The sequence below is a fragment of the Tenebrio molitor genome, chromosome 5, assembly GCF_963966145.1.
Source record: "Tenebrio molitor chromosome 5, icTenMoli1.1, whole genome shotgun sequence".
Lineage (NCBI taxonomy): Eukaryota > Metazoa > Arthropoda > Insecta > Coleoptera > Tenebrionidae > Tenebrio > Tenebrio molitor.
The window spans coordinates 16,830,121-16,857,913 of record NC_091050.1 but is presented as its reverse complement, the minus strand read 5'-3'; the positions used below and the strand labels follow the sequence as shown (position 1 = coordinate 16,857,913).

At 35.4% G+C, this 27,793-nt stretch overlaps 1 protein-coding gene and 1 long non-coding RNA gene across 6 annotated transcripts; one reads left to right on the top strand and one right to left on the bottom strand.

Moving 5' to 3' along the window:
* Positions 1-426: 426 nt before the first annotated feature.
* Positions 427-27,229, bottom strand: LOC138130198 (putative uncharacterized protein DDB_G0277255). Of its 5 annotated transcripts, XM_069046607.1 has the most exons (10): positions 27,013-27,229; positions 19,177-19,371; positions 7,248-7,376; positions 6,811-7,190; positions 6,307-6,515; positions 5,809-6,253; positions 5,634-5,756; positions 4,506-5,471; positions 3,028-4,061; positions 427-2,976 (listed from the first exon to the last, which is right to left on the bottom strand). In XM_069046607.1, exons 2-10 carry the CDS (start codon positions 19,278-19,280, stop codon positions 1,810-1,812), a joined length of 4,557 nt encoding a protein of 1,518 aa, XP_068902708.1. In that variant the 5' UTR covers positions 19,281-19,371; positions 27,013-27,229; the 3' UTR covers positions 427-1,809. The 5 variants fall into 5 exon arrangements, with proteins under 5 accessions (XP_068902708.1, XP_068902710.1, XP_068902709.1 ...); XM_069046609.1 differs by lacking the exons at positions 19,177-19,371; positions 27,013-27,229 and adding an exon at positions 16,915-17,016; XM_069046608.1 differs by lacking the exons at positions 19,177-19,371; positions 27,013-27,229 and adding an exon at positions 11,813-12,141.
* On the top strand, positions 7,376-9,003 carry LOC138130199 (uncharacterized). The gene is made up of 2 exons (XR_011159523.1): positions 7,376-8,687; positions 8,744-9,003. It is a non-coding gene; the product is annotated as an uncharacterized lncRNA (long non-coding RNA).
* Positions 27,230-27,793: the final 564 nt, after the last annotated feature.

The window sequence follows — 27,793 nt, the reverse complement described above, 5'->3', positions numbered from 1 at the left end:
GTCAAAGAAACATGGCCGTTGTTGGCTGTTGGAATTGGGAACGAATGTAGAATATGAGATGTACTGGAAGTCAGTAGGTCAGCAGGTTTATTAGGTTGAGGTGCTAAGAAACGGGCGTCAATAGTATCAGCTACCAGTAAAAAATATATTTACGAAGCGCAAGATGTGGACTAGGGTAAGAATCCGCAGGTGAAATATGTTTTATGTCAGTGTGGGACGTTGCATGTTGGGCTGTACCAGAGTTAACGGGATGAACCGGTCCCAAAGTTCAACGCCTCGCTCCAATTTGCATAAAAAACAAATCAGTTTTGTGCAAATCTGCATAAATTGGGCATGTTTTCGTTGTCTTTTTTTGAATTCTACATTTCTTCGGAACGAATGCTGCTCATTAGTCCACATTTACGACCTCTGTCACAAAAACGGAAACGAATGAAATACTTTATTGGTTCAAAACAAGACTAATAGCACAAGTCACTCGGACAACGAATTCAAGCTTTCCTCCTACGCCTTCTTCTTCTTCTACCACCACCTCTGCGCTTTCCCCGTCTGGACACAAACATTTTCGTTCTGTAATGGTCCCCGTACTTGGCAATGATGCCCAAACTGAGCCCTTTGCTCAGGTACTGCGGCACTAGTTTCATGAATTTGTCGGCTCTGCTTCCATATTTTTCGAAAATGTGGGTCTTGATGTCTTTCAAAGCTGCACTTTGTCTTGCTTTTTGTAACTCGGATACAGCTTCCATTACAAGATTGGCTATCGCAACACTAAAATTTGACCTCCTCATGATTACGAAAATTTAACGCAAAATTCAACTGAAAGTTTGTGAAAAGTGACGTTTATAAAAATGTCCTTTGTTTTCACGCGGTCTTGATTTTTTTACATGGTGAATTTTATACTAGAAAAGTGTTGCAAGTTGAACAAAAACCACATCGGACAAGCGACTCTATCGCAATCTTGTCTAAAGACGTTGCAACATTTTCGGAATTTTTACAAACACAAATATTGTATCCCAGTAATTGTTTAGGCAATAACGATATTGAGGTAAACGATACCTTTCTCTTTAACCGTATACACAGACTGCTCACCACAGTTGAGAAGTAACACACGCACTTAACACGACGTCTCATTTTTTTTTTTGAGTAGGTCCGTCATTAATTTTCCGTTTTAGTCATTATTTCTTAATGAAAAAAATATCCTTGACATTTTTGACGTATTTGATATATTACATATTGTTCTGTTTCATTATTTTTATGACAAAATATAAAATTCGACCTGTAAAAGTCCGTCCGTTTATTGCTTTAACCACAACGTGCGGCCGTACCTTGAACTTAAAATTCCTAAAACGATCCGAGATTACCATTGAATTATAGGGAGGCAAGTGGGTGCGTTTTACCCATCACTAACCTGAATTTTAAAAAGTACCTTGACCCGATCGACGGAACGGTGACCATCAATAACCACTTATCTGAATAGTAAAACGAAAAAAATCACTACCTTGTCAGCGCAAGGTTGAAATTTAGTTAGGTACCTAGTTGACGAAAGAATAATTCTGGTCTAGTATATTACAGTATTTATTTATAATTGTATCAAACGTTTCTATACAAAACATTTGATGAGTAATAAACATAAATAATAAATAATTATATTCCACAAAACCTTTGGTCCCTACATCTTGCATTATCTGATTAATATTTAGTACACAAACATGATGCACAAATAAATGCTGACTTTGTTTACGAATTACTTAAAAATATTGAGCTTAATTCTTTATGACTATGACTCTATACAACAAAATATATATATGTATATCATGCTTTGACAGCTCTCAACCCTTTTTTGCCTCCGAAATCTCGTATGGCCTGCAGCAACTGCTCTTTGGGATCTCCTCCGTAATTATCGCAACTTTTTACTTTTCCTCTGTTGGCTACCTTGGGCATAACAGGTGGCGGAGGTACTTGTGTATTCTTCACGCTAGTTCCCGGTGCCGGAGGTACTTGTGTATTTTTCGCGCTAGTTTCGATTTTGGTCGATTCGGTTCTCCGTAAATTCACCTGAGAAAACGGCACTGAATTGTTGGTGGAAAAAACTTTGGCCGCTGTTTTCGTCGGTAAAGTTGAAAAGCTGTGCGGTTGACCCCACGACATTCTGTTAACTTCGTTGCCACTGCTGAAGCCTCGGACTACCGGCGCCGAGGAGTTCTGCAGATAGCTGTTAACTCTGAAAACGGGTTTGGCTTCGATTTTTGACTTCGTCGGATGAGCTTCTGATGTTTGATGCGCGTCGTTGGTACCATTTCTGACCCACGTGGTCGACTTCGAATTGCCGTTTGGATAAATGTGAGTGATGGTCGTGTTGTTGCTGTGCAAATCTTTGTAAGGTTTCTTGAATTCGACTGACCTTACTATAGGAACTCTCGATATGTCGAAGTCGCTTCCGAATGCTATGGAGTGCGGTCTGTGATTGACTTCCGTGTTTACATTTCCTAAAGGCTTCCTGAAGAACGGTTTAGCGGAAGCAGTTTTCGTACCTGCGATTTTAATAACTACGTTCCCAGAAGTGTTATTAGAAATCGGCTCTGAACCATAGTAATTTTTACTGTGATCAGAATCGACCCTCACGCTAACCCCATTGGTATAAGTATGTGCCATTTTATTGTTCACCTCGATGCTATTACTACTCTTGATGTCATTGTTGAAGGTGTTGACGATTATCTTCGAATTGTTTGAGTCTCTGACGCTGTATTTGTAGTCAGGATCTTCTTTAACATTGACGGGAATCTTTGGCCTTTCGGACCACGTACTCATATTGATTGAAGGTAGCGTGTACTTGTTGGTTTTAACCGGTTTATTTTCTTCTACTTGATTTTGTACTTCGTGTTTGATTTCTGGTTGCTCCTGGTAACTTGCAGCATCGCGATCCAACTCTTCCGTCGAATTACTCGGAGTGTTCAATCTATTTTGTATTAATCTCATTACCTATAAAAGCACACAATCACTTGAGAACTAATCGGTTGACTAAAAACTCACCCCTAAGCTCTGAAGACCTGAAACGTCAAATAAACTATTGCTCTTTGTTAAATTGTCGTCGTTCTCCTGTTCCAGATTTTTGTTGTCTTTGTATCTATTTAACGCCACCTGGGATTTAGATCTCATAACGGGTTTGGACGGTACCCAGGTTTGCTCTTTAGAAAATGATTCAGAACGACCCATGTTGAGGTGATTCTTCGACGCCGATGGTTTATAAAAGTGATAATCATTTATGCTGGATCCTTCTTCGGAATTCTTCCGGGAACGGTTTTTTTTAAATGATAAATTCTCCATGGAACTTCCTATGTGAGTATTTTGGGGCAAAAACGTCGGTTCCGCAAATGAGTTACGTTTACTACTGCGATCCGTGTTGCTCCTAACCGTGTCGTCTTCAAATATTTCAAGCTTCTGCTTGGAGTTGTTGTATGTAGTGATTTTAAAATTTGGCAAAGTACTCGTAGTAGTCGACATCATCTGCCTTGGACTAGATCTTTTCATTTCATCGTATGTCTTTTCAAAATTCATCAAAGAACTCGAAAATGTATTGTTCTTTTTATCCTCTTCGGACATTTTTAGGCTGGTCGCCAATTCCCTGTTGTAAACCAACGATTTTCTCTTTTCGAGATTCTCGAGAGATAACTTGTTTAAGAGCGGTTTTTCTTCTTCGCTCATCGTACTGGTAAGGTCACTAACAGTCTCTTTCTCTGATTGTACATCCTTTACTTCTTTCAACTTTTCGAACAGTTCTGGAGATGTGACAACTGAATCGGCTATCGATTCGTGGTGGATGTCAGTAAAAACGATCGGACTCGAATCTCTAAAAGCTTTCGGAGGTGAAGGAAGTTGATATTGCCAGTCAGTTTCTAGTTCGTTTTCTTTTACAGGCTCTGGTTCCGTAATTTTTTCTTCGATTTTTATGGGAATTATTACTTCTTTTGGTTTCTGTTCGATATTAATTGAAGATAATGACTGAACAGAAGTTAAACTATCTAAAGGTGTATGTTGGGTCGTGTTCATCGTTGAAACTGTGGATTCTGTAATAACACATTACGTAAAAAAACACAACATAAAGTCCATTCAAGAATCAAAAAACAACCACCAGTTGCTTTAGGTTGGTAAAATTTAAAATACCCTAGGTAGATATTTTTTCATATTATGTTGGTAACTATAAATTGTGACATTTATTTGATTCAAAATAAAATTAAATTGCTTTGAATTTCGTTCATATTGTTTTTATTAGCAGCACGTTTCATTTATTTATTGATTCTTATTATTTTTATTTAAACATGTCCAGAAAAACAAGACACTTAATAAACATTTAACCTCAAAATTACAAGTCTCACCAAATTTTACACTAGACGTTGCCGATAGTAATTATCGAGGAAAATGCGACGTTGGTGGTTTTTTGATTTTTGACTTTTTTTTTAAATTAATGACAGAAAAAATCTAAGCAGTGCAAAAATTAGTAGAAAACATGCCTGTGTCAGATGTATCCCCAATCACCCAACCATTCCTCCCACCACAAGAATTCAAAGAGATAACGTCCAGTTCTTCGATGTTATTCCACTTTTTCATATTAGATCCCACAAACCCTGGAAGACTGCTGACACTCCTCAAACTACCACCTGATGGGTTCTTTTTTAACGTCTCGAACTCGTGCATTCCGTGCAATTGATTCAAGATGACATTTTTGTTCTTCGAATTTTTTGACAGAGATCCTGTAAACATTTCTACGTCGACTCCTTCAATTTCATCGACGAAATCGAAAGCATTTAAGGCGGACGCAACAGAATTAGGTGTCGACAAGTCGCTGGAAATCTTCTTTGTTTCTTCCTCAGGACGCAAATCTAACAACGAGCTACCGATCTGAAAACTTTTTTTATTCGACTCAAACACAGACTTTGGATAACTGTCTTGTTTCATTTCTTTAGGATGGAGCGCCACTATTTCAGGAGGTTTAACTTTTTCGTGAGGAGTAACAAAATTCGTCGTGTTAAAGATAGAACTAACACTTTCTTTCTGCAACTGCGCTAAATCGGCGACCTTTCGTTTAAGCTTCTCGTCTATATTTTTGGCTTTGTTTTCGTGACTTTCTTTTTCGATTAAATCATCGGATTTACGATGGTTTTTTTCTGAACCGATTTGTTTATTTGATTTGTCTTCTTCGGACGCAATATCAGAACTGGATGTGTGAATTTTCGAATCACTTTTCATGCGTATTTCATCGTTCGATACCGAATCAATTTCAATTTCTTTACTAACGATTTCGTCCTTCTCTTTCAAATCTGTTGTGCCGATTTTCTTTTCTGTGACACTTCCTTCGGTATCAACAGAAAGAGAACTACGCGGCCGAGGGGATGGTGTGGTTTTGGTTCGAATTCTAGGTATCGGTGTGGGATTAGTGTTGTTAACTACTACAGTGTCTTGCCCATTGCCACGTGATTCTAACATGCAAAATACAAGGAGGAGAGTTAAAGAAACCGTCACCAATAAAATAAGAAAACTTTTTTGAGATCGATGCAAATGTTTCAGTAGTATTAGGTATTCCGTATTTCTCAAAAAAGCTTGGCATTGATTTGATAAAATCACACAGCTAGCGCACTCACCTGTTTGAGCGACTATACAAGGTTGACTAACAACTACTGGACTAGGTTCTTGAAAGTTTGTGTCAGGATTTTCTAATTTTAATACTGGTACTGGCGGAGGAGGTGCAGTTTTCTTCTTGCGACCTATAAAAGGAGATTGATTCAACTGTTGTCTCAAACAAAACCGTCGACTCACTTGGGAAAGCTAAACTAGACGTTGACTTTGAATAAACGGACATCTTATTTAAATTACTAGTGCTTTGACTGTGCAGCCCCGACAACGACTTTTGAGTTTCGTCACTGATTACGGTCGATTTGGGGCGTCGCGGTAATGACGTGTTACAATTATCACTCAAAATCGAAGCTTCGTGATAACCGGAACTATCACTGCTGTTCCTTGAGTGACAAATCGTCAGACCACTGTCGATATTTGTGGATGCTTCGTAATTCGGCAGTTTTTCTTGCGGTGGTTTCGGAGCGGGTCTTCTTTTTCGCTGCGGCGGTTTGGGTCTCTCTTGGAGGGGATCTGATTGAGGTGGCGTTGTTATTCGTTGTTGAACTCCCGGTGGAGTAACCGAACGAGAGTCGTCACTGTGAGTTGGCGAAATCGAACGATTTTCGCTCGATAACGAGCCAGTACTCTGGAAGAATCGATTGTTGACGCAAATAAATACACAATTTTTTATCGACTTACCGATTTTCCTCTGCGAAAAATCAAATTGAAAACTCCACCTCCGGTTTTGCTGTGTATCTGTTTTCTTTCTTCTTCTTTGCGAAGTGCCATGATGTCACCCGTAGAGAAGGTTTGATTTAAGCTGCCCGTTCCCTTCTGGACGAGGTGAATTTCCGTGATTGCGTAATCACTCAAAGTCAATTTAGGATCCAAAATCTCGTCCAAGTTTGCTGCAAGATTTCAACGTATAAAAAAATTTAAGTATTCAACAGGACTGCTCGAAATACACAATAAACTATGTAGCACCTATCAAAAAGTAAACATTGTGAAATATTTTCGTAAGTCAAACAATAAAATGATGTAGCTGCTCACAATGGAAATTATATTTATCTCTAGATAAGCCAGGAATTGTTACGAGAAATTCGTCGTAAACATTACATTTTTGTTAACTTGAAATTAAGTGCGATATACTAACAAAGGGAAATAAATCAAATACTCGTATCTCGTTATGGAATGTTAAATCACCTGGATGTCTAAATTCGTATTTGAGGGAATCCAAGTTCTTCTCTTCACATACTCTCTTCATGATACCTTCTAAATGGACATTCTGACTCACTCGAGTCACGTATAACTGGTTTCTAGGCAAATGTATCTTCAATCTGAACGTGCTTTCAAAAGGCTGATGTCCAGCAGGTACATTTTTTGGTACAGATACGGTTTTGGATTTTGGAATGACTTTAATATGCTGCGTTTCTAGAGCACCTATAGGCGTGTTTGGTTTGTAGGGCAGGATCGTGTCGCTGTGTTCGTTTGAGGGTGCCATTCCTAGAGCTTGTAAAGTGTATCTGGACAACTGCAAATGATAATTGGTGGTGACCTGTACCAATAAATCCATCATAGGAGTGCTAAAAACAAAACGAATGATACTACCATCCAGGCTTCCTACACAACTCCTTCGTTACCTTCTTTCTACAGACATTTTGACGGATCTCCCGGTTGGAAGATGTACAGTAAGATCCATAGCTCCCGCCAACATATCAGGCGGGGTGTCCTCCGTGATTTGAAGCATGGTTGCTGCTCCGCCGGCTGATCTGGAAACGATAAAAAAAACCTTACATGAAATCATCAACGATAATGATGATCAACCGGTTTTTAAACAGTTATACCATTTGCTTTCGAAAGAATTTCGATTGGTGCGTTTGCGTTGAAGTTTTGTGCGCGTGCAGTATCAACTTAATAAAAAAAAATGTCGAAACTCAGCCAAAATTTTACTATTTTATTTTAATGGTTTGGTCCTAGTCATAAACTAGAAATATAGATTTTATTACAAGCAGTTCAATGAACTGTCGGGAAACCAAATATGTGGAAGTAACTAGTGTGAAGTTGAATACTAAACTGACTATCTACCTGATGTATTTATCTATTATCCGCTTCTGTCGAAACCTTACTTGGAAAAAACTATCTACTAAACGGATCCCATTTTTAACTTAGGTACGTACCTAAGTACTAGAACTTATCTGAATTACCTTTGGTAAACAAAAAAAGTGTGTGTAAACTACTGACAGTTGCAGATAACCTTGTAGCGACTTTGCACCTGTTGAAAGATGGTCGAGTATACCTACTGATGAAAATTAACTTTGTAAACATCTATTACAAACAACTCGGAGCATTCTCGAAGGTTTTGATTTTTCAGAATTAAAAATAAATAACACGTAATAAACATTATAAACAGACTAAACGAACCGAATTCGCCCACCGATATATTTATTATTAAAGTGATATTTTACTTTATTTTAATTTGGAAAAATGTCAGGGCCATTTCTTAACCGATAAAACCAATAAAAAGAACACTAATCTGTTAAGAATTTTAATGCAAACTTGATATCTGATTTGACGAATACACAAGTACATTAGTTTCCAGTATACTGAAAGTAACCAAAAATTTGATGCCCTGTTAAGGCAAGGTTGTTGATAGCAAAATCAAAGGTTTTTAATATTTTCTAAACTACTATGGTAATATCTTCACTTTCCTTTCATGAACAGGAAGCTAAATTCGAAAGAAAAACCAGCAATTACATCGTCCAGTGATTACGTAAATGTACCGGAAACGCAACAACGATTCAAGAGATTTTAAAAATCTCAACCATCTTTTGAAAACCAGGAATTTTTTGTGTGGCACTACAAACGAGTTAAACTGATATCTATGTGTGTAATCGATCCAGTTTGAAATCTTTTTAGTGCGAAAAACATGTCGTTTGTATATTTCTCATTTGGTTAGCATAAATTAGCAAGTAAATGACTGAAAGTGGTTTCTTTGTGGCATACATTAAGAGGAGTTTTTTTTCAAATCTCTCCCTTTTCTTGAAGAAGCACTCGAGAAGTATTCCTCCGTGTTCGTTCATGTGGGCGATCGTAGCACGACCTTGTAGGTCAGGACTTATTCTCGAGAACGTTGCAGGTGGAAACGACCAAGACGAAGAAAACATGTGGTTCTGTTCCGTTACCAAATCGCTTCAAGCACGGTCGAAGATCTACATTCTCTTCGGTCTTCGGATTTCTTCCGCCATTGGCTTCTCACACGCCACTTACATGTGTTTTCAAACACGGATCGTTCGTTTATATAACATGATTGCGTTAAAAATCTCACTTATTAATTAATCAAAATAAGCTAACATGTAAAATAATACAAGTGAAAATAAATATTTTACTTTTTTGTAATCAATAGTTTACTTTCCTTGGGTAACGGTTATTTAATTCACTGCATAAGCACCAGAAACAACAAATTACCGAGAGTTGAACAACTAATGCTTTGAACTGCCGCGCCGGCAGGAGTCATCGTCCGTTACAGAGCAGTGGCTGTTGGCAGAGACGCTGAATTATAATCATGTCAAACTAAGTACATTGACGCTAATGTTGAGTACATTTTGCACGATATTGGTAACCCTTTGATACGATTTTTAAAACTGTCTTCCTTGTTTGGATAGTTTTACGACGACCAACCAGATAAGATTAAGTTTAATCGCAAGAGATAATTCCAGTGAAACCAATTACATATCTGAACCGGAGGAAAAAAGAACCAAGTCAGAAAAAGAAATATTTACAGTTAATGGCATGGAATATGATTTTTTTCACGTCTGAATAAAGTTGAATAGGAAATAACACGAACACTTGAGGTTTAATATATCAATTATGAAGCTGCTCTGAACGTGTTCGCAGCAACAGATCAAAAGAACTAGAGCATTAAGTAGAACGAGTGAATACTTGTAGAATATATAGTTGTGACATTCAAAATTGAGTGAAGCAAGAAAAAAATTGATGTCTACCTAATTTGCGGCGTATCCTAGGAGGAAAATTGAAACCTTTCGAAAGTTGAAAAATGACCTCACACGGTTTAGCAAACTGCATAAAGGATATTGCGAATATTTCCGTTCTAGCGATCACTGAATCGATAACATATTCTTACATGAAACATCCTGAAACCGACATTCGGGGTTTTTGTTAAACATTCTTGGCGTAATGTCCAATTTCATTGTTGTACTGATCTGCGATTTCACAATATACTTCAATAAAAATCACGTTTTGTAAGAAACAACAAAACTGTCATTTCTCAACGAATATTAGTGAATCCTTTGAATAACGCAATGATGTCATTAGATCTATACAAAGAGAATGATAACATCGTCATCTTTCAGGATATGTCAACGTTGAATTGTGAAGAACAAAGTACATATTTTGTTTGGAAAACACAAAAATGCTTTTTTCATAATTGTTTATTAATTCATTTGTGTGTAATGCAATCTCTTAATTAAACAATCTGATTTGATTTGTAGTGTTAGTGTTCACTGATTGGATAACAGCAAAACTTAATTCGATTATCCAGACAGTTTAAGGTCTTATGTCATAATCCCGGACTTTCCTTCCTTTTCAGTGCAAAATATACATGAAAGCGGTTACCTACTTCATAATGAAACACGTTAACATTTTGGTCTCTGCAATTAATTTTAAACGACTGTTGTTTACTACCTGCTATTCAAGATAAGTTTCTCTAATTATGTAAGTCCGTTCCTAACTTCCAAGAAAAAAAAACGTTATTTTTAAGATCTACAAATGCATTGTTTTAGTGTGCTCTTCCTAATGTTTAGTATTAACTTCGTCACTAACTACAATTGAATTAATGAAATCGAATTTTACAATCGACCGTTGTTGCATGTTTAGAAACCTCCCAAGTACATTTGGAGGTCGAATATTTCAAGTGCATTTTATAATTTGACAGAACAAATTTAACAGATTACTGCAACCATGAAGCGTTAAATGTGAAACATCTTACGCTTACGTCAGTTTTAGTAAAAATTTTCATTATTTATGTTTATTACATACATTACATGTGTAATACAATACGTATTACGGCGCTTTTTTAATGAAACGCTTTGCTATAATGAAGCGCTCAAAAGTCCAACAGATAATACTGACAGTTAAAAAGGTAATGGCAATAATTAAAATCTACGATAAAAAGGAAATGTATTTATCGAAACCTTAGAAATATCAATTTGATACGATGTAAGATAACAAACATTTTTTTTTCAACGTAGGTATGACATGTAGGAAATTTTGTAATATGTATTAATAGATATATGTCATATTTTTATTATTAATTGTGGTCAATTAATCAATACAATGAATAATTATTCGGTGGTATTTAATCCATATTAAGTGTAAAATATGTATTTGGAAATTTTAACGATGGAACTCATTGACCTTCAAATACTTTATAGTTACGCATGCGTATATTTTTCAGAAATTTCTTATTCGACTTTCTATGGCAAGGAGATGAGTGACATACACAGGTGACACAATTAATTAAAAATGCCAACGAAGAGCTACAGAAGTTGTATCAAGAACTACACAACAATTCAAATTTGGAACCAATGTATGTAACAATTAGTATTGCATTTGTTCGCTCAATTCAACTAAAAACACACTGTACATGTTGGTATCCTTCAAAATAATTTTTTAAATTAAGTAACATTAAAAAAGTTCAAAAATTGATTATTTATCCTTGAATTTGTTTGTTTCGTCAGGTAGCATTGAAAACTATCAAAATGTCATTTGATGTAAATTATATTTAACGAGTTTTATAATATGTCTGATTAGATGCGATTTTGCTATTTGTTAAGAAACAGAAAGTTGCAAATTTGCTGGCGTTAACAGTTGCGGTTCACACGATAGTAAAATAATAATTTTTCGTACGATTTGCGTTACGTAAGTGATAGAAAGTTTCAGAAAAATTTTCACAAAAGTATGTGGATATTCAAGAAAGCATAAAATCACTGATCGTCCCTCAATCGAACTCTAATTAAACAACACGACGGAGGTTGTCGGTGATGGCGTTTTTGCTTGTGCCACCTTTCATCGATTGTTAAACGCTCCCAAAAACTGGGTCTCACTGTATAACCGCCAATTAAAGAAGTCGAAAATACGCGTCGTTACGTCGCCGTCGCACCGTTCTGGTATTTCGGCGTTTCCTTACCAGGAACTGGGGTTAATCCGGGGCGGCCTCGTCGAAACAGGACGTTTACATACTAAATGCGCAGTAAACACAACAACTGTCGTTTTCACTCCGACCCGTTATCAGTTTGATGGGTAATAAATGATAAGGCACAAACACACACATGCACTATGCAGCACCTGATACCTTACGCCACATTGTCGCGAAATCAACTGAAAAGTGGGGTCCCTCTTCTCGACCGCTCACTCACTCGTTCACTACCTCGCTCGCTCACTTGCTGCAAGAACCGAGTAAGAACCTGACGAGGAGGCCGACAGGTGCTTGAGTTTTGTGCAAATTCTATTTATTTGTGCCAACAAGTGTCGAAATGTGAGACACATTCTATCCAAAATAGAAAAGATTAACGTTATTACACGTATCTTGATATCTTTATCCTTTAATGATTGTTATCGGCGAAATTAGATTAGATCATTTTTTATTTATTGCGATGATGGGTCGGATCGATTATTGGCGACATTCCTCGTAGATCACGTAGTCAACGTGTTTTCGGAAGAAATCTTTCCCCAGTGGATTAAAAACTATGAGGTTTTCTCTGTAAATTTATCACAAAAAGAGGTTTATAACAAATAATGTGATAAAGAGAGGCACCGTTTTTTTCTATATAAAGTCTCACATTACTCAAGAATGCGAGCGACTGGAATAATGTACCTGATTATCGGTAGGTATTAGAAATTAGAATATTTAAGTAAAACGTAACGATCTGCCTTTGCTAAAGAAACACGAAAAATACTGCTGAATTAAAAATTAACTTGTGAACGAAAATTTGGACCATTGAGGTTTGTCTGGGTAGTTTTTCAGCATACGATATTTTGTTCAATCCATGATAAAACAGATTTGCTTATGCATGAGAGATACGTTAAACAATGCGAGTCTCCAAGTATGTAAGAAATTTTAAGTGAAAAATTAATCATTTTTTAATTGTTTTTTGATTTCTCATTTTTCATGGTAATTTAAATTTTCAAAGCAGCAATTATAAAATTCTTGCCGTTGACTGTTGATTATTATCAATCATTATTTTTATCTCATGGAGTCAAGTGTTGGGAACGTGGAGGATGAGCCATTATTTTCCATTATTTCTACGAAACAGAAGTCTGCTTTTCAAATATGAACGTTTCTGCTCGACTTTACCTTGAATTGAAGAGGACAAATATTATTATGTCATCAATCGAATTGACAGTTGTTACAATTTACTAAATTGAATTAACAAACGTTGGCGGCCACTTTCAACACTAGCTGTGACTTGCATTTGTTAACTCCTTTTTAATTTCAATCTCAACTTTACATTCATATCATCCCTCGCAATAAATCACATTTGGAATTTGGATATATATTTTGAGGTTAGGCTTTCTTTTTTTTGTAGAGCGGCATTTCGTATTTTTACAAGGGTAATGCAAAGGTAACTAATCTCGTGTCAAAAATGGATTACTCCCTAGAATTCGAACTTTTAGGGAAATAACGTTTTTCATGTTGTGTGTAACTAGAATTTTCAAAAGTTATTTTGAATGCCTAAGGTTGGTTACTTTGAATTGAGAGATTAAATCCAAATAAATATGCGCCAGTAACCAAAATTGATTGTGAAACGAAAAATCATCTATCACTTAGCGAGAAATTAGTCATTTGCAACTGTTACAATTAATTTGCTGTCTTACATTTTTGGGATATCTTTTGTTTGTCACCAGAAACCACATAGCCTCCAACCTAACCAAATTTATGGCAACCTAGTAACGAATATCCCTAAATCCTAGGGAGTAATCCATTTTTGACACGAGAGTAGATGTAAATCATTTTATTCCACACTGTATTTTGTTAATACCACTGTGTCACAAACGGTTCTTTCTGTTTTGTTCACTATTTTAAAGTTTCTTTTTCTTGATTTTTCTTCTTATGTTTGTTGTTACGAATTAACAACATAGTTTTCTACATATTTTTTTAAGGTTGAGTAGTTTTCACTTCCTGGCCGTTTTTGCAATATTTTCCTATACATACTCTATATTGTACGGCTTTTTTCTTGTGCATGATTTACGTGCACCTGTGAATTATGATATTATGAATGTGGAACCTTACGGAAACCCCAATCCCACGTTTGCCGACATACATACTACAGTGCATTCATTGAATAGATAGGTACCAAAATCTTCACATCAAAGGTGTGACATCTTCTAAAAACTTGTATGAAAAAGTACATCGCTGGAGATCAGTTTAACTCAATCAAGTGTGAAATAATACGGCAAACATTCATGTTCATGGTAAACCGTAGATTTCTCTACCGTTACGTCATGTAAATCTTGGAAATGGATCTGTGGATTTTACCTGTCCCCGTTATACCAACTTGGAATTATTCACTGACTAACCACGAAATACTTGTCTTTATGATCCCAGGATTTCTATTTGTGCCTCGAGGAATTCCGGGGCAACTGGTGATAGTTACATGTTTTATTATTTTTGCAATTGGCACTAACATGGTGTGGTTATTACTTGGATGTTGATAAATTTTAGCTCAAGCTACCGGAGATTAAGAACTTTGTACTAAGAATTGTTGCTAATGGTTGACCGAAGGATGCACAAGGCCATGAACGTTCATTCACCCACACCAACTACACACCAGAATCTGGCGACAGCTGGTACATGAACAATTACATCTTAACAGTACACGTACTAACTATTAATCAGTCATAGTCATAGATAAAATGCAGTTTTCATCTTTGTTCGATTGAATTGTGAGAAATTTGAAAAAATGTGTGTATTATGGGAACAATAACTCACGAATTACTGCAAATAATTTATTAAAAAACTCCGTAAATAACTGGCAATAATAACAGTTTTAGTAAACTGGTACTTTTGTATCATTGTGCTTGTTAATTAAGATGTAAGATGCTCATGAAAACCACGTCTCCACAGATTCTTTCGCTTTCAAGAAGACACAAATCACTGGAACACCTCTTTATAGAATTTGATTCCAAATCCACTCTTTGGCTAAATTGTTGAAAGTTATTCCCCATATATTGTCTCTGTGAATCTAATTTCAAATATCCATGTATAGCAGTTTAGAACAAATTCAAGTAAGGTGTTTGGTTTAGTTGGTCGAGTCACTGTAATAATCAATACTTCAGGGCTACTTTGTGGTTTACATATTGTATTTTGGGCAATCAAATAATAATATTTGGTTACGTAACATTGTTTTATAAATAATAAAAAATAACTGAAAAAAATTCAACAGCATATAGGTAGGTATGTGTGCATGCAGAATACAAATAATCTATCGACATTGATAGCTAATGACTTTTCCATTTGTATACACAAAACGTGCTAAGTTTGCCAATATTAACAATGACGAAATATAAAAAAATAGCTACATAAAATAACAACATTTGCAGATGACTACACTCGACAAACACGTTAAAATCTTTAATCAATATATGTAATGTTAAAACAACAAACCTGAATTTACAACACTGAAAAACGGATTAATTTTGAAGCACACTGATATCGCTTAAATTTATGTTTTTAACAGAATCGGCTTAACTTTCTAAATAAAATGTGTTCTGCATTTTGGCATAGTCGATTAACTTTTTTGTTACATACAATTTACTAAAAGAAAATTTCTATAGCCAGCGAAATTTTTTCTTGTGAAAAATAAATTATGAATTTGAATACACAAACCAAATACCGCGATATTTTGTAAAAAATGTTAAAAAAGTTAAAATGTTAAAAAAAGCAGTACATATTAGTATGCAAATTCTTTTTTCATCTTCTCCCATTTTAACGTCAAGATAAGCAATCATGAACTGAAAATTTTCCGTACGTAATCATCGGTAACGCTCCAGATATTACTGGAGATTTAATTTGTGTAATTGTGTAATTAATTTCTTACCTGTTTATCAAACTGGGGAGTAACAGTTATGATGATTAAAAATATACAGAACTGTGTCTGCGCGCCAATTTTAGTGTTAGATGAACAATCGATAACAACACGTTGTTATTTATTGTTGTCTACTAATTTAATGTTATCATTGTGTTTTATTTAGACTGACGATAGTTGTGACATAAATATAAGAACGAATTAATCGTCATGCACAATCTATACATGTTCTGATTTTATTTTGAAAATTTCACAAATTAAATCCTTGACTTTACACTGATTGGATATTGGATTTAAAGTAAAGCCGATAATGAGAGTAGCTGGTTTGAAGTATAAAAACATCTTCACGTCTTCTTTTCTAAGCGAAAAATTCATGCTCCGTTCTGTTAAATGGGCATTATTAAATATGAAATCAATCGAACGCATCGCCCATTCGCCAATTGTTTTAAGAGAAAATAGGACCATTATTTGCACAAATAGAAACTACAAGCACAGTTTCTGTTTCCTTGTGAAAGTTATTGTCGCTCGATGTGGTCGAGATTCTGTGATTTTTAAAATTTAAAAATTTAAGAAAAAAATCTGAGATAACTTTAGAGAGAATTAAAAGATGAATCAATTCCATCGCGATTAATGTAAACAATTATAAGATAAGTATAAGCTTAAATGATTTAGGTGTTTTGTGCAACTAATGACATGTTAAAAAAGAGAAGCGACTTTAAAACGTCAACGCCAGCTTCAAAAGTCCAATGCCAAAGTAATTATGTACAGACGATGTCCGTTGTGTTCCTCGCCCAATTTAACAGTTCGAAAACGGAAAGTTTCCACATTCACTTTTAGTCTCTTGCATTTTAATTACTGTTCTTTCACAATAAAGACTATCATGCATAAACAATACGTTGATCATCGGTAATTGTATAAAAGAGAAAAATAATAGACTCTGTAAAGTTGATGGACTGGAGAGATAAACCAGAAGGTTTCAGTGCCAACGATACCGGTAACCCTGACCATTGTCATTCATGCGTAACTACTATTTTAAAAATATGATGGACATATAGAAAAAATTACTTTTAGCTTAAAAAATATGATACAGATCTGAAAATAAATCAAATGTGATTTTTATTATTATATCTAGCAGAAATCGTAGATATATCTTTTTATAAAAACGTAAACATAATAACAATGTTCCGACTGCTTTTCAACTCACCAGCCAATATAATTTCCACTCCAATCTTCCCCCGGTCCTTCCTATACAATCGTTTGTCAAATACCGATTCTTGCTGGTCACCTATCTCTAGATTTTTTGGAACAAAACATGAAAGATGTGTACACAAATACTTTATAGGTTAAAATCAAATATTATACTCGTATTATAACGGTCATACCTGCGACTTTTTAATGTTACCTAGTAATGTTGGTTGCATACAAATCAGGCTGAAGACAGCTATGAGGTGCATAGCTTTACTTTTTTTAGACTAAACTAAATACGTATATGGTATACTTCTGTTACCTATTTTTTTTTTCATCACTTAGAATCTGCCATTGCTGAATGACTTAAAATTATAAATGAATTTTTCGGCATTCTGGACTATTAAAATTAAGTAAGTATGTACCTACTTACAACATCAATTTAATTATATACAATAATTTGATTACATATATAAGAGTTGCACTCTGAAGGTGAAAGCAATTGTAATTTTTGGAATGCACTGAAGAGGATAATGAACCAGGAATATAACATTAGCTTGGCAACTGCAAATTGAATTTCATTCAGCTAATTCTAAAACATGTCATGTCAAATCATATGTGAGAGTACGTTCACAAACAGCAATACTCTTTTTGTGCAAATAGCAATAGCGTTTTGTCAATAATGCATTTGACTGATTATATGGGTTTATTTAGTTATAATAATTGGTTTGGTCACCCTCAGGTCTGGTAAATTTACACTGTAGGTATTCATATAAATTTTTTTATTCTCGAAACAATAATCTTCGCCAGTCAAAGAACACGACAATTAGGTTGACATCGATTGCAAATTTATAATCTCGAGACATGAAAAAGTCGCCATGTTAAGGCTGGTTCGGGGTCCTCCGAGACGACGATAAAGTGGCATTCCAGTCAGTCTGGCATTAAACTGGTTTAGTAAATATATTACAATTTTTTAAATGTTTGTGTAAATAAGAGCCTTACCAAGGCTTCTTCGCTTGAATGATGCGTGAACAGACGTCAGCTTGTTAAAGATCTAGAACCGTAACAGACTCTTACAAAAAAATCTCGGAGAAAGTGTACAGCTCAAACAACTTTATTTCCATGGTTAGAATTAAGTAGTAATACTATAGATATGGACAACAATTAAAACAATTAAATGTTCATTGGAGAAATTGTCTACTTTGATCTAGAAGGTGTGTCATTTTCTCATTTAGAAACGGAAATGGAGAATTTAAGGTCAAAAGCGCGCTACAAAACTGTAATATGCAATACGTATCACGTTCTGCATTCAAAGTTCTCAGTTGCATCTTCTGGTGGATCGTTTGTGTGAACAACTGTAACTACATATGAACATAATAAGAAGGAGACACCTTGGCTATAAAGTTATATAATAAAGTTATAGCTTGTAAATATTTATCGAAATAAATGTTTCTTTAAGATTCTCAGTTTTTATCAGAGATTATATTTAAAACTTGGCTTACCGGGTTGCATAACTGTAACGGTTGCGCTCATAAACACTGTAGATAATTTCGCTTAATTGGCTCAAGGTAAACATATAAAACATACCTACAAACAGTACGATACTGATAAAAATGCATTCTTTTCAAGGTAAGTGGGGTCTGTTACAACCAAAGTCGGTACCTTTCAAGATGTTTAAATGACTTTGTAATAACAAAACACCTCATCGTCCTCATCCAATTAGGATCGTCAAAGTAACTAATAATTGCGTTGCAACCAGAAAGTACCTCAACAAAACTAGTTTGCTTTCAGGTATCGCATCAAAAGGTTACGATTAGGTCTTCAGTTAAAGATTGCTTGTTTTTGTCAAGAACTGTGTGTCTTTAATGTTCCTCGCACTTTTTTCTATTAGGTAATTACTTTCGATTAGACTAAAAGCCATCCACACATAAGCGTAGGTTTCACAGACAGACAACCTGAGCAAGATGTTGTGCAAAAACAAGTAGTGATCGTAGCACATTCCTCGGTTATAATTTACACCGTAATCAAACCTACGTAGTTGTCACTGCAAAATTATACAACAATTGTTCCTGAATTCACAATACCAACAACAATAAGAAAATATTATAATACAGAATACGTCTTTGTGTTGATGCTGATTCCGCAAGTTTGATTTTAAAATTAATGGATGTGGAAGTTATGTAAGTCTTAATTAAACGTAACGAAGTCGCACATTTTCTGGCAACTTCTCTCACGAAAATACATTGAAGAAGAGGGTACCTATGTCTTGTCAAGATTGTACCTTTTGGTGTTTTCCATTGAATTGGGTTTATTGTCCACTCTGTTGGCAATGCAGTAGCTCTTCTTTTTTCTTTTCTTAATGCAGAGTACATTGGTGGATAACATTTTGCACTCATAAGCATAAATCAACACTGATAAAAACTACTTCTCCGTCTTCAACTTATGATCATCCCAAAGCGAGTTGAACATTGGCAACCTGTAAAATAAAATAATTTGGTTCAAGTTTTTTTTTTATAAAGCAGCAACAAGAATAGGTATTAATTAAACGTCATTTATTGTGCCAATTAACGAAACATTTGTTTCTCAAGTCAGTGAAACATTTAATTACCATTCCAACGTGAAACAATGATTTAGTTACATTTGCACAATAGTACGGTCGTATTCTGTAACAGAATCGATTCGTAAAGTAAGGGTTTTTTCACATAAAATTTGGTATAAAAATTGGAATTCCTCACGACAGTAAAATGAAAATTAATGCATACACCATAATTATGTCTAAGGCCGTTTCATCTCGCTGAATGTCAGAACTAGTTTTACTTGAAACAGCCTTGAATCTTTTGTACCACCAATATTAAGCGCTTGATAATTATAAGCACTTTTAGCAAGATTCTTGTCGGACTTGTGAACCCTTGACCTTAGTGCTAAGCCTGATTGAAATTCAGGCTAGTGTAAAACATAAATCTGGACCAAGAGTAGAATTCGTTGTTTTAAAATCTTTTGTTTCAATGCTTTCAGCAGGTGAAATCGGAACTAATTGTGAGAACAATAGTCCTTTTGGTACACTCGGATGGTGGTATCGGATCAGCTTTATCTTACTGTCAGACAGCAAGTCTAGAACTAACTACACACCAGGACTTTACTTCAGACTACTCAGAGGCTGTTATCAAAAAATTGAGTAATTACACAAAACAAAATAGAAAGTTTTTAAGCTTATGAAATTATCGTCTTTAATCTTATTACAATTTAATATGTAAATTCTGAAAAGATATGAAAACTATAAATGAAATACATAACAGTTAATAAAACACATTTTGAAATGTTTTTTTTTTAACAAATAAACTTGTGGAAAAAATAAAAAATATTATTATTATTAAATACACAGGTTTTTTTATTCACTTGCGTTCATAAAATATGTGATTTTTGAATCGGTTCAGAAGCGTTAAAAAAAGTGCCATAGCGGTTCATTTTTTCACGCATTTGCGTTAAAAAAAGTTTTTTATAAACACAAATGAATGAAAAAACCTGCGCATTTAATAACGGACGCCAAAAATTTTTCGTATGCAACTCGTTAGTAAATATCTTTTTTTTACTCGAAGGATTTTCCTTCTCGTAAAATAAAGTATTACTTTACTCACTTGTTAGATAATAGTATGTATATTATAATATAAGTAGTAAAATGAATGTGTTTTTTTCACTAGTCGTTAGACAATATTACGTATGTATATTATACGCTATTTTTTATTATATGCTGTCATGTTTTTTAGCATCTATGGTAACCAACTTTTCGACATACGATGTCGAAAAGACTTATTCGATACTGTTTTTTTGTGTAGGGTGAAAAAAAGGAGGCTGTTTCAAAATTCAAAATGACAACTACAATGACACTATTTTAATTCAAGATTGCAAATAGTTATTTTTCTACAACCGTCAAAAAAACGTGACATTTATGCATCGTTATCAAGTCGCAAAGTATGTCATTTTTGACGAATATTTTAGCATCCAAGGCAGATTTTACAAAAATTAAAAAATTCAAAAATTTTAAAATGCAGTTGTAAAAAAAATCATTTTTCTATAATTGATTCAAAAAATTGAAATTCACGCATAGTTATCTGTGCCTGAAGTGGGTCATTTTCTGACGTGTATTTTTTTTTTGCATTGTTAGTAAGATCGAAACCATAGAAACCATACAAAACAGTGTGTGAAATGCAATTTCACGCATACGACTATTTCTGTTTTTCATTTCACGCACTGTTTTTTTATTAGTTACCTAGCAACATGGTCACTGCATTGAAACTTCAGAGTTCCTTCAAAAATTTGAATTTTTAATTTCAATTTTTTGAATCAATTATAGAAAAAATATTGTTTATATTTCGTGCGCGAAAATGTTTTTGTGCATTCAAAGGCTTATACTGCCTCGACCTTCGTCTCGGCGTAAAAGACTTTTCATACACAAAAAACACTCTTTTCGCGCACTTAATATAAAAATAACTATTTGCGCAGTTAATACAAAATAGTTATTTTTGTATTAAGTGCGCAAAATGATTGTTTTTTGTTGGGGCATGAGAATGAGTTTTTGGTCGAGACCGTCAGGTCGAGACTTAGGCTAGGGCCACACTACAGACTTTTCATCGGCCGACAGTTTAGTTGGTTGCTTAATAAGTATGAGGACTTATGTGAGTGTGCACACTAAAGCGATTGTAGTCGGCCGACAGATTGATCCAAAACAGTTTAGTTTACCTGGTGGGCGCGGAAGCTACCCAATAGGACTAAATTATCGGCCGATTATTTAGTCTGTAGTGTGGCCCTAGCCTTAAACTCACTCGAATGCGCCAACAAAACAATCATCTTTCGCACGAAATAAAAACACTATTTTTTCTACAACTGCATTTTAAAATTTTTGAATTTTTTAATTTTTGTAAAATTTTCCTTGGATGCTAAAATATTTGTCAAAAAGTTATAAAATAGTTATATTTTAGCATCCAAGGAAACTTTTTGACAAATATTTTTTCACTATCAAAAATGATAACGATGCATAAATGTCACGTTTTTTTTTGACGGTTGTAGAAAAAATAACTACATATTCAATTATTCATTTATGTAGTTAAATTTCTATATTACTATTAACTTATGTTTTGAAGCACTACATCATGGGATTATTTTTTTACATAATAACATCTAAACATGTAATAAAACAGTCTGCACTAAACAGTTAAACGCATCGAAAAATTTATAATTCCTAAATTTTTTATGTAATTATAAATCCTGTTAGACGTTCTTTAATTAGTCACAAATTGATGTATTAATTGGAGAAAGTCGATATTTCTCGCAATTAAACGAATCGCACAAACCTCGATTTATTACTTACTTAAGCAATGAAAATAATGTTGACTTCTTGATGTTAATACATATCTATTTTATAGTGTGGAAACTTTAACTAGAATGAAATTCATAACTCGGACATAGGCGATCTCGACCTCGATTTATTACTGAAGCAATAAAAATAATTTTGACTTCTTGATGTTAATACGTATCTATTTTATAGTGTGGAAACTTTAACTGGAATGAAATTCATAACTCAGACATAGGCGATCTTTGTAAAAAAATCCCGAAACAGGGCGATTTTTGTTTTTTCTTGCCCACATTTTGGCACATACCTATGGTTTTTGCTTCCTCCCGGAAGTGTGCAACCACCTCTAATTTTTTTCCAATCAATCAATATGCTTTATTTGCCCTACGGGGTTTCAGATCCTTGCTTACAATATAAACATGAAAGTAATAATTCCAAAAATATAAAAGTAACATTTTTATTTCTATCCTCCACCCATTTGTATTTCGATTGTTTCCCTCCTCTTCCATATCTCTTTCATCCAACCTATCTCCCTTCCGTCTTCGCTCAGTATTTCTCCCCTGTCCTTTCGCTCCCTCTCTCTCATTTCGTTGCATCCGTTCCACATGTGCTCGATCGTCTCTCTCCTCTCTGCACATCCTGCACCTTCTCTCCTCCTCTTCCGTCCAATACCTGTTCTCTCTCTCCTCGTTCCCGCATCTAAACCGCGCCATCATTTTCCTCTCTTTCGCGCTCTCTCTCCTCAGGTACACCGGAACATCCTCTGTCAGGCATCTCTCATACTCCCTGTTGTACCTGGATACTCTCCCTTCTCTCTTGCTTGTCCGTGTCTTCGTCCCTTTCGCTCATCTCCGCGCTCAGCCATTTTCCTTCCGCTCTCATTCTTTCCACTTCCTCACTGGCATATCCGTTCCTCCTGCAGTAATTCTATCTCTCTCTTTCACATCCGCGCTCTTTTTCTTTTCTTTATAGCACTCAGGCAGTATCCTACACTTTTCCCTTCCGCCCATTCTGTCTTCGAACTTTGCCGCTCTCTTTCCCGCTTTCACTCTCAACTTGCTCCTCTTGCACTTTTCCCTGGTGTTTCTCTGTCCACTCCTAGCACCCATCTCAAATATTTCTCTTGCACTCTCTCCACCTCCTCCTGTTCCTTCCATCCCCAGATCTCTGCTCCGTACATCAGCACGCTCTCTACCATGCTCTCGAACATCATGATTCTCCCGAACTCACCTCCCCACTTTCTCTCTCCTATTCCCCACATACATCCAATTACCTTGTTCGCTTTCCTCACTACCTCTCTCACTTGCGCCTTGTCCGTGGCTCTCTCGTTGAAGATGTAGCCCAGGTACTTGAACTCGCTCACTCTTTCTATCTTGTTTTCTTCCCACCTCCACTCGCTCTCCTCATTCTTCCTCTTTCTCTTGTTGAACACCATCATTTTCGTCTTCTCAACATTCACTTCCAGCTATTTCTTCCTCACATACTTTTCCAGGTTTTTCATCATTTCCTTCATCTCTCTCTCACCCTTTGCCATAATCACCATGTCGTCCGCAATTCCGCAAACGCCAGGCTCCAAAGTTTCTCCCTGCCCACCACGACCCCACCCCGCCGCTTGCGCTTTCCTCAACATTTCGTCCACGTCCGCCACGTATATCGTGAACAGCAGGGGGCTGAGCGGGCAGCCCTGTCTCATTCCCTTTGTCATCTCAAACCATTCGCCCTCTTTCTCTCCCACCTTCACCTTGTTTCTTGTTCTCGCATATATCTCCTCGACCTTCCGCACCAGCCATTCACTTATTCCTCTTTCTCTCATACATTCAAACATTTTCACTCTGTCCACCTTGTCGAACGCCGCCCTGAAGTCTACGAACAATGCGCACATCCTCCCCCCCCCTTTCTTTCTCAATTCGTTCCTTGTTACATGGTCCAGGATGTACACATTGTCCATAGTACCCCTTCCCTTTCTGAACCGTGCCTGACTATCCGGCAACACTTATACCTTTATACCCTGTGTTCAGGAGAGTTATTCCTCGGTAGTTTTCCGCTCTGTTTTCCTCGCCTTTTTTAAAAATTAGGCAGGTTACGCCTTCTCTCCAGTTCAACCATTCTCTCTACCATTCTTTCGGTCCATACATCCACGCTTCATTTTGCACCCCGTTCCTCACTGTGCCTTGCTTTTTTTCAAGTTCCTTATCTGTCTTTTCACCTCTTCCGCTGTGATTTCTGTTTCCTCCGGCGCCGTCTGCTTCTCCTTCATTTGTTCCTGCCTCTCCTTCTTCCTTTCTCCCTTCCAGCAGTTTCATGAAGTACTCTTCCCATTCTTGTATTGTTATTTCCTCGCTCACTGATTCCTTTTTCTTTCTCTCTCGGTTTATGTATTTCCACACCTCCCTCTCTGTTCTTATTTCTTTTATCTTTTTCTCCTCCCTTTCCCTCTTCTGCTTCTTCTTCTCTCTACATCTCTCTCTGTATCCTCTTTTCGCTTCTAGGAATCTGCTTCTGTCGATTTTGCGGTTCTGCTACACCGATTTTAACCGTATATTTTACTCCAACTCGCTTGGTTCTTTGTCCTTTCTTCTGTTTTTTTTTTTCACTTACACAATCGTCCTTTATTATTTTCTCTATCACCACTAACTTTGGATTTTCTTCCTGCTCGCAACGGCCAAAATTTTTGGTTGATTGCGGAGCGGAGAATGACCGTGTTCACTCAACTCAACTTGATTCAGAAATCCTATTTTTTTTTCAATGTAAGGGTATGCCAAGTGATACTTCGTTTGAAAGCCTACCTCGCAAGGAATACAATGCACTATTTGTTTCCTGAATATTTTCAAAGCCGACGTGTAAAAAAATGAAAACCAATTTTAAAAGTTGAATTCTATTTAATGCACAAATGTTCAAAATGGGCACCGTTTGTTTCTTAGCATATTGCAAATCGATAGTAACATGCATCCCTTAAGTTTTGTAACATTTTCTGTGTGATTTGTCTTATTTCATACCTAATACGTCAAGGTCGTCAATACTGTTCGGTTTTAGGCTTGAAATTAAGCAAATTACGCCGGAAATGTTACAAAACGTAAGGGGTGCATGTTACTATCGATTTGTCAACAAAAAAACAGTGGCCATTTTGAACATTTGTTGTATTAAATAGTACATAATTATTCAACTTGGTTTTTATTTTTTATCACGTAGTTTTTGAAAATATGCAGGAAACAAATAGTACGTTGTATTGTTTGCGAAGTGGGCTTTCAAATGAGGTGTCATTTGGCATACCCATCCATTTGAAAAAAAAAAGTTATGGGTGGTTGCGCATTTCCGGCAGGAGATATGCAAAAACCAAAAACCGCCAAAATGTGGGTAGGGAAAAACAAAAATCGACCTGTTTCGGGATTGTTTACAAAAATCACCTATGTCCAAGTTATGAATTTTATTCCAGTTAAAGTTTCCACACTGTATTTTTCCTTTATAATTTTCCTGTACTCTTTGTATGCAAGTACAACCTGGCATTATTGACAATGAGAGATTTTCAAGTAAAAATCGATTTGTCACTCGTTAATTGATAATAATAATAAGTAGCTTTAATTGAAAAACAAAATAAAATAAGTTAAATTATAGAAGAAACACTAATGAAGTACCTATGTGCAATTAAGCAACTGATTTCATTTGGGTGCAATCATCGATGATCTAGATTCATAAAATGATTTGCTTTAATTCAAATCCCTATTAGCCTTATTAGTATTTTTAAATATTTTTTTAAAAATGCTGAGCTATTAACACTAGCGGACAAAATGAAAGCAACTTAATGACTCGTTAAACTGTTCAAAACTGGACAGAAAAGGAAGAATAATTTTAATTACGTATGTGTTGACCTTCAACGTCATAAACCCTACGGAAGATGAATGAAAAATATACAATTTGTTGCTATCGCAGCGCAAAAAGTTTTAAACTGCGTCGAACATTAAAATAATTCCTGTCACACTGTCCGATTTCCTTTTACGTGTACAATAATTACAAGAGGATTTCCGGAAGTCTTTTATTCAATTTCCGGGCCTCTATCTCTATTTCTAATTTATATAAGTGGTGTTGTGTGCACACTATGAGGAACACTAGCTGAATAAAATTTATTTACAAATGAGCATTTTTAAAATTGACTACATTCCACAAGTTACTTAAGTTTTCCCTCATTGTTTCCATTGTACTTAGTTTAATTTAGTTTCGACTCACGAAAAATTCTTGAACAATTGAAGAACATATGCATGGTATAAATTAATTTTATACATTATCAAATCTGAAATAGATCTGAAATTCCCATGCACGTTACAGTTTTTATTTTCCCTAACAAAACTTTCACTGTTCTTATTATTTTTGCTGTCATGTATCCATTTATCAGAAATCGGATGATTGACGAACCAACGAACGAAGCAATGTTCAAAGTTGCTAGTTTATTTATTATATTGTTAGCGTCCTTGTACTGGTAAATTATTGAAACTTCACACAATTTGCAGAAATATTATGAAAATTTACAAGAACCAAATTATAAATCGACTATGTGGTTCTTACATCTACTTGGTGTAACTGTTTTGTAATATGGGTGAAGTATCATAGCGGTACATTCAGAAACATTTATACAAGTTCCAGCTGATATGTACCTACATTTTTTATTACAAATTAAGACTTCATAAAGAGGGTATGATAATAATTGATATACTTGATTTGCTTAATCGCGTTTGCTTGTTGTGACATAATTACAAAAAAAAAGGGGGAAAAACTCACCGTAAATATTGCACACATCTTTCAGTATGCTAGAATGCAATTCTATTGCAAAAAAATAGAAATTACACCAAGGCACTTTTTGCATTAGATTTGCAACAGGAATGATATAATCCACTAAAGCATATGCGAAACGAGACAGCTAAACGGAACGAATAAAAAACAGCCACCAGAAGACGACAACCGCGAACTACCTGACTCTATCATATCGTGAAGGAGACTGAAGCCGGCTTTGTGAAACGCAACTCATGGCGAACCTTCTTAGTTCTCACCAAGCGACCAGTCCACCTTAACTTATCCATCATTCATGCATTTTGCTGTTGTTATCTATTTCGAAGAGTGAAACGTACCTGAGATTGATGGTTTATCTAGTTATCTACGTCTTATCGATGTGTTAGTAAAGACAACATTAACAACTGTTCTAATGAAGTGTAGTCACCAAGTAGTGACTTCACCAAGTTACAAAAAATTAGATCAATGTCGGTCAACTGCAATTTATGATCAATTTAATAAACTGAAATAACTTTCTTGCATTTATAAATAATTTCAACTTGTTCCAGCCTACTACTCTTTAACATATGTATTATGGTCTTCGATGTCATTAAAAATGTGGTGGTTAGTGTGTGCACTAGGTGAACAGATAGCATTTAAATACATTTTATCGTTTCACATCATTTACAAACACAACTTAATTATTGTAAATCAATAAAATAAAAGTTAACGATTTAATGAACCTAATGACTGACAACTAGACAACCACACGTAAGGTACTACGAGTAATTGT